This window comes from Arachis duranensis, chromosome 6, assembly GCF_000817695.3.
Source record: "Arachis duranensis cultivar V14167 chromosome 6, aradu.V14167.gnm2.J7QH, whole genome shotgun sequence".
In the NCBI taxonomy this organism is placed as follows: Eukaryota; Viridiplantae; Streptophyta; class Magnoliopsida; order Fabales; family Fabaceae; genus Arachis; species Arachis duranensis.
The window spans coordinates 103,315,605-103,323,470 of NC_029777.3; the positions used below are offsets into that span (position 1 = coordinate 103,315,605).

Below are 7,866 nucleotides of genomic sequence, written 5' to 3' on the forward strand. Positions count from 1 at the left end.
AGAGAATAACTTACGCTTTCTAATAAATTTTTTATAAAAGACAATATGACGCCTTATTTAAAGGAGAGGATATTTTATCCTCTAATTTTATTATTTTAAAACAATATGAAGTCTTTATTATAAATTTATCAAAACACGACGAAAGAATCAATTTGTTCAATGTATCTCGTTTTTTAGGACTTTAGAGAATAAATATTTATTGTAAACTAAAACGTCTAATTTAAAAGTTCTTAGAACCAATTTAGATGTTTATTCTATAAATTGTTATTGTTACTTTTATTTTTGTCATTGCTGTTGCTGCTATTTTGCTAGTGTCTTGTTGTTGCAGCTATACTACTGCTAATCTGCTATTATTATTGTTGTGGTCATTATTGTTGTCTTGTTGATAATACTTTATCGTTGTTGATGTTATTATTTTTATTGTCGTCGTTGTGATATTAGCATATTAAATCAAAAGATATATAAGTAAATAATAATTTTTTAAATTAATATTCAATTTTGATCATTTGATTAATTTAACGCACATGCATGATATTTTTTTAATTAGATGTTAAAATATATTATTTCTAAAATAATATAAAAATAACCGATTGAAATTATTAATATAAAGAATTTGTTTAGGTGAACTTTTCTTAAAAAAATTGGTAATTCAATTTTTTTAAAAAGGTAATTTGATGTTTGTATTTCACGTAAACATATATTTTTATTTATTAATTATATTTAGATATAATAATATAAAAATAATTTTTAAATAAAAAATAGTTTCTAAAAAAATAAATTATAACCTTTAAAATAAATAATATTTTTTAAATAATTTAATTACAATCAAACAAACTGAGAAAGCTAGCTTTAACAATTGTTCTGGCAACGCATTGTAATAATGTTTATAAAGATCTAAACAGAAGAGAAAAAGCTTTAATTTGTTATTGATCAAAAACTTCATCTTATGGTTTGGAGAAATAACAGATTAGGTATATATAACCAAACTTTTCCCAACTAGAAAGCATGTGCTAAGTGTTGATAACTTTCATTATAATAAAATCAAAGTTTAGCAAACAAATAAAAGAAAACACAAAATCACCATATAATCATAGCAATCTAAACCTCATCAAATACATCAGTTGTTAGATTATATCATGGATCGGAGTTAAAAAGAAACAACAGGATAATAAGCATCATGGCTAGTTCATTATTCTCTCAATTCATATACTGTGCATTCATATACACAATCAATTAACTAATCAATTATTACTTTTAAACAAAATTCTATCCATACATAAAAAAAAATTAGTTATCGTATTTATATATAAAATATATTTATTATCTTATATATTTTTTAACTAAATAATTAACTATTAAAATAATAAAAGTCACTATAGTAGAATAATCAAATTTATTTATAAAATTATAATAATATATAAAAGCTTTTTTAACATATTATTATTTCTATGGATCAATTGATGATTGGATTTAGACGTATATAATTGTATTGAATTAAGAAATTAACTAAATTAATTAGTAATGACAAACATTATTTTTTGGTAAAATAAATAATTAGTGTTGAATGTTAACAATTATATGTTGCTAATTATTTATTAAATGTTGCAGGCCAAAATTCAATCCTATAGTCTAAATTGGAATGAAAACAAAATATCAAGGCTGGTGAGCTGGTTAATCAAGCAAAGCCGAAAAGAAAACAAAGCCAAAGAAATCAAACAGGTTGTCTAATGGATATCCGATCCAAGCCCGATTTGATTTCAACAAACCCCTTCATCTTGCCTCCAAAGCAACGTTCCTTTTCTCTGTTTCAGTCAAATCAAAGAACTCAGAAAAAGTAAGAAAGAGAGTTCAGCTCCTAAGCTTGTCACGGAAGAAGAAGGTAAGAGAAGGTTAAGCAAAGAAAGATAAGGTCTAATCAACCATTTCAAACCACATCAAAAAAAGATCAGAAGCTAAAAGGTAACCTATTTCCTTATACATGCAACATATCTTCTTCTCCTCTTCCCAACTCTCTGCTCAATCCGAAATGGGATACAAAGGAAAGTTGATCTATGTTCCTCACTGCTGTGTATCTACGGTCACAAGTGATTTTTGGGGACCAAGTAGTTTCTCAATGGCTCAGATTCGGTTTACCATTGAAAAAAATTTTGTGGTTGCTGTTTTATGGCTTTCGGTTAAGGTAGGGAAGTCAGAAGCAAAGTTTCTATTTTGAAGACTACTGAAAAAAAGTGAACAGCTGGATTGGTGAAGCTCAAGATTCAAGGAGTTGACCTAGGAAGAGCAACCAAGCAACATGCAATGAGATAAAAAGAAGCTTTATGTTCATTCAGAGGTAAGGAGAGAAAATCAGAGTTTGGTAAGTTGTGTTCTATGAATAGTTCCCTGAAGAAGTTCCTCTACTTTGATAATGTTTTCTTTTAAAAAAGCATTTGGCCAATACTGAAGAGAAAAATAAGAGGTTTGCAAATCTGGTTTATCACATAGCAAAGAGGTTATTGATGAAGTCAATCTCCTTCATGTTTTTCAGATTGTAATGTACTTTTCTATATTTATCTTTCTGTAATTTCTTGTGTGAAAAGACATATTGAGAGGCTCAAGTAAAAGCCATGAGTGAAAAAAGGTTGAGTGATATACTTGAAAGAAAAGTCTAGAGTTATTTTCTGATTTCTTTAGGTATGTCTATGTCTTGTATCTTGTACCTGTGAGGTATTCATTTCTTAGTTGGGTTAGCACTAAGAGCGAAGAGTTAGGTATTAATATAGCCAATGTCAAGTTAGGTTACAACTTGAGTGTGAAAGGATTGTGTCAATCCTGTGGAATTGGTGTATGTAATACTTTTAATTATAGTGGAAATTCCTCCATTGTTGTGGAGGAGACTAGACGTAGGTTGCATTGCACAAAGCAACCGAACCAGGATACATGCTGGTGTTAGCTTCTCTCTTTTCTGTTGTGTTCTATTTTTTATCTCATAAATTTTTCGCTGCTAAGTTCAAATAAAAGTAAAATTGAAAGTTTATTTAAAAAGGTCATAACAGCAACTTAAAAAAAAGGCATAGATTCAACCTCCTATTTTTTAAGCCTACCACAACCTTCAAATTGTAATTTTAAATATCTATAAGAAAGATAATAATAATTTTTTTAAATATATTGATATTTTAATAATTTTTAACTATTATATTATGCATATATTAAAATTAACCATTAAAATTAGTCATTAATATAAAATATATACTAAAATACAAATATTTATTAAAAACAAATTAAATTACACATATATTTATACATAAATACATTAATAACTGATTTTAATATACAAATATTATTTTTTAATATATAATTAACATCAACAATTAAAAATCATCCTATTCCGACATATTTACAACTTGAAAGCTTTCAATAATAATTCTAAGTTTTTAACCAAAATTACTTAAGCAGGATTTCCGGGTCTCTATTCTTGCCACGTCATCATGAACTTCTCAAACCGTGTCTTTCATGCTATTTCTTCGCCGGCGAACATTATCTCTCTTTCTCTCTCCTTCTTTTCGCTCTTCACTATTTACTCTCTCTCTCTCTCTTTCCACTGAGATATACTTTTATATATAGAGAACATTTCTGTTCTTCACTTGTTTCTCTTCTTTTGCTTTTCTTCTCCATTCCCTAACAAAAGTTAGTTAATTTGTTTTGTAACCGCTATTTTCTGTGAATGAGAAAAATCCCAATCACAAAAAGGAACGAAACAAGGGTTAGAGTGTTTGATTCTCTTCAATATTCTTTAATTGCTTGTAATAATGGAGCTTTTGGTGGGTCCTGCTTTCACCATCGAGGTTCCTTCTTCTCCGCCTCACGCCACGGCGGAATACGACGCCGACCGACCGACGATTAGTAACGCCGGTACCACCGGCGAAATCGAACGCGACGGTACAAAGTCAAACTCCTTCTTCGATGAAGGTTCGGGCTTCCGTGCCGGAGGAAAGGCCGGTTTGTTCGCCGGCGATTCTTCGGAGAGCTCGTCGTCGATCGGAACCCCCGACGACAGCGACATCGAAAACGACGTCGTTTCACCTATAAAAGAAGATGACGAAGATGAAGAAGTTCAAAGCAAGTTGAATGGTTTGAACTCTTTGGATTCTCTAGAAGATTCTCTTCCCATCAAGTCAGTTCCTATTTCTCAACCCTTTCTTTTCTTAATTTTTTAATTTCATTTTTCCTTTTGCGTTCTTTCAAGATTTTGAAGTGTTAGGAGTCTTTTTTTATATAATTAAAAAAGATGTGATAATTTTCAAATTATTTTAAATTGTTGTGGTGTTTATTATTTGTTTAGGAGGGGATTATCGAACCATTTTAGTGGAAAATCAAAATCTTTTACGGATCTGTCACAAGTGAACACTGTGAAGGATCTTAAGAAGCAAGAGAATCCATTCAACAAGAGAAGGAGGGTTTTAATGGCGTCAAAATGGTCAAGGAGATCCTCTTTCTACACGTGGTCAAACCCACAGTCTATGCCGCTTTTGCCCCTCGACGAGGATTCCGATGAAGCCGCACAAGAACAAGAAGGCGACGAGGACGAGGAAGATGAGAAGGGTAGAAAGGTCTTTTCATCTCCTTCGTCTTCTGCAAGAGATGAAGTGTTGAGTGTGAGACAGCAGCAGCAGAACAGAGTGCCTCCCCAGTCTTATGCTGCTCATATGAGGCTTAGGTTAGGGAGCTTCAAATCTAGGAGCCTTTCTCTTGCAGATCTGCAAGAACATGATGAAGAAGAAGAAGAACATGATAATGATAATGATGATCATCATGATCATCATCAATTAACATAGCTTTTGTTTTCATTTTTTTAATTGTTGCTTGTATTGTATTCTTAGATGTGGCTTTGTTAGTTGTTCGTAAATAAATTAATTAGTATTATTAATTTATCATTAACCTTGTCAAAAATCTTACTGGCTCAAGTTATCTTTGGGGTTGTGAATTAGGGGTTAAGCTAATAATAATAATAAAGGTGATGATATAATATCTTAATAAAAAGTTTTCTAAAAATTGAAATGAGTTTTATGTTTAGAAATTATTATTAGTATATCATTATTATTGAAGATGCATGATTGGTTGATTAAGTGAAAATATTTTAATGCATGCTAGCTTAAAAGTAGATAAAGTAGTTGCTATTTGCTAAGTAATCTTGTTACTAAAATCCAATTTGAACACTAATGAATTTTTTAAATATGTTATATATACATTAAAATCAGTTATTAATTAATTATTTATATAAAATATATTAAATTATAAAATATATGTTAAAAGTATATTAATAAATACATAACAATGAATTAATAATTAATTTTTTTATAGATATATAGTATTTTTATTAATTTTTTAGTAATGTGAAATCTACTACTAAAATGGAAAGGAAGTGAAGGGGTGTTATAAGGGATATTTATTTCATGAAGCTAGTTAATTCTTGAAAGCTTATTGGTAATTGAAAAGATAAATAATAATCTGAACTTAATATATATAGAACAATACTAATACCAATTAGAACTTGTGAAAAGGAATTTTACTGAGGGATATTCCATGTGGTTCTATGGAAGTAATGAAAGTTCCATTATGATGACTTGAGGGGGAAGTGCTTCGTCAATTTTCCAGAGTGGATGTGGATATTTGAACAATTATTCAAAAGAGAGAGAAAGGGAAAAAGAAAGAAAGACAAACAATCAATTAAACAACGTTAAGAATATGACAATTTTTACGGACGAGAGAATATGGATGAAAGAGTTTGAGTATTTTTTTATTTTTTATTATTATTTTTTTTTGTATTCCCTTGCAATTGTGGTTAGGATGGCATCCAGTGGTCATGGAACCATGGTCAATTAGGCCCAGTATTCAGAATGTATATCTTGGACAGATCTTATCTTATCGTATAGACAATAGATGTATCTCTGAAATAAAGTACTTAGTACTTTATTTAACGTACCAACAAACATTAGTTTAAATCACATAATTTTTTTTAATTAAAAATTTTGAATTTGAATTTTATCGATTACAACTAATTAAAAAAAAATTTTAACTGTTGCTATCATGTATGATAAATATGTGAAAAGTGTGTGAATATATTGTGTAATACTTAAAATTGAGAATTGTCCGATTTAAAAAAAAAAAAACTTTATCTAATGTTGTATTTAAATAAATAAGTAATTTTATCATGGTTGCTAGTTGGCCTCTCTTGTCTTTAGTCCAATGAGAATAAGAATCGAATTTGAAGTCTACGTAATCCATTCTACTTTCATTTCCTTTTATGATGGTTTGTTTGTAGGATGTGACCAATTTATTTGGTGAGAAACTTAGAAATGTTTAACAGGCCATAAATAACGCATTTATTAAAAAAAAAAAACTGACGGGTATTTGTTGAATATTCTTTGGATATCATATAAGTCATTTAAAAAAAATTACATGATATAGGGCTATTATTTTAAATAAAATGAATACACAAAAGTATAATGAATTGTTGAAATGTGTATGTGTGCCATTTTAGTAATGTCATCCACAAAATGAAAAAAGCATCATTCCGTGTTGCCATCCACGAAATAGAAGTTTGATGAGACACAAAAAACTATAATATTGTTATTAGGAGTTTTTTTTTGTGGAAAAAATATATTTTAGACCTTAAAGGATCATGTTGTAAACTCAAATAATTAAAAATACATGGGCTAATTTGCAAATAAAGTGAAGTAATGGTTGAAAAAAATTGAAAAGAATATAGAATTTAAAAAGAGTTTTCGGTTCTAGAAAGTACGTTGAGAAAAGTACTTAACTATAGTAGTAACAACAATAATAGTGAAGCTGAACTTTGTTCAATTAATAATAAGGATCATTAAAAATTATGTGATCTTTAGCAAAAGATTTTCTGGTAGAAGCAAGAGGTTAAGGAATTAAAGAAAAAATCTTTGTGGAACAAAGATTTTGATGGCGTTGTTTTATTGCTTGTTAGATTTGTTTTCACTGTGTTAGCAAGGATTAAGGTTGTGTTTAGAATTGGGCATTGTGTTCCTTATTTGTCTCGTAGTTTATCAGTTTCAGCCACTGTTTTTCCTTCGGATCAAAATCCCAATAGTGAAAATTATGTTGTTCGTGTTGCTAGGCCATTCAAAAGTTTGAAACTTGATGGGAATGGTAATTTGGGGTGTGGTGATTTTTTTTAGTTTAATGGTAAGTTATTGAAAGGTACTGGATTCTCTGTTTGTGATCATGTTCTTGCTAGAGAGTAGAAAGAAACACTGGAGAGGATTCTTAGTTGGATTTTTCCATTGGCACATAACATAATTAGGTGGCAGAGTAGAGGAGGTTTGAGCAGATGAACATGATGGTTCCAAAATCCAATAGTAATGTGTTGTTGTTGCAGACTTTGTTTTTTGCAGGCAAAGAGAAGATAGAAGCTGCCATAACTGAGAAGATGAAGTTCTAGTGAGAATGGATAATGATATTGGATTGTGGGTTGTAATTAAACCTTGTTTTTGGGGTATGAATTTCTATAAGTTGTGTTTGGGTGGGTTGTAGGTTTGGCCTATGTAGTAAATTCTAAAAAAAAATATAAATAAATTCCTCCAAAAAAAAAAACAAACCAGTACTTACAAAGTTGGTTCAATCGAACCATGTTGGGATCGGTCTGCAAAATACATTTAATTTTGTGGTAAATCTAGCATTTTCAACAAGTTTAGTATGACAACCATCTAAGCCATTCATTTGGCATCTTATTGCATGGTCCTTTAAGGACTTGATTATCAAAGACATTTCCTTGTTATTAGAAGATGATCGAATCTAATGAGCATGTGTCTATGATGTTTTTCTATCATGTTGGCATTGCAAGTATCAATTGCATAT

The 7,866-nt window shown here is 29.7% G+C and overlaps 1 protein-coding gene across 1 annotated transcript; it reads left to right on the forward strand.

Annotated features, from left to right (window-relative positions):
* Positions 1 to 3,539: 3,539 nt before the first annotated feature.
* On the forward strand, positions 3,540 to 4,913 carry LOC107495381 (KID-containing protein 1). Its single transcript, XM_016116529.3, has 2 exons — positions 3,540 to 4,153; positions 4,322 to 4,913. The coding sequence occupies exons 1-2, from the start codon at positions 3,789 to 3,791 to the stop codon at positions 4,812 to 4,814; spliced, it is 858 nt and encodes a 285-aa protein (XP_015972015.1). The 5' UTR covers positions 3,540 to 3,788; the 3' UTR covers positions 4,815 to 4,913.
* Positions 4,914 to 7,866: the final 2,953 nt, after the last annotated feature.

What these genes read in the sequence shown, in the direction of transcription:
- LOC107495381 (XM_016116529.3), top strand. Translation starts at nt 3,789, where the DNA reads ATGGAGCTTTTGGTGGGTCCTGCTTTCACCATCGAGGTTCCTTCTTCT. An exon ending in GAAGATTCTCTTCCCATCAA is followed by an intron (nt 4,154 to 4,321) that starts GTCAGTTCCTAT and finishes TTATTTGTTTAG; the next exon opens with GAGGGGATTATCGAACCATT.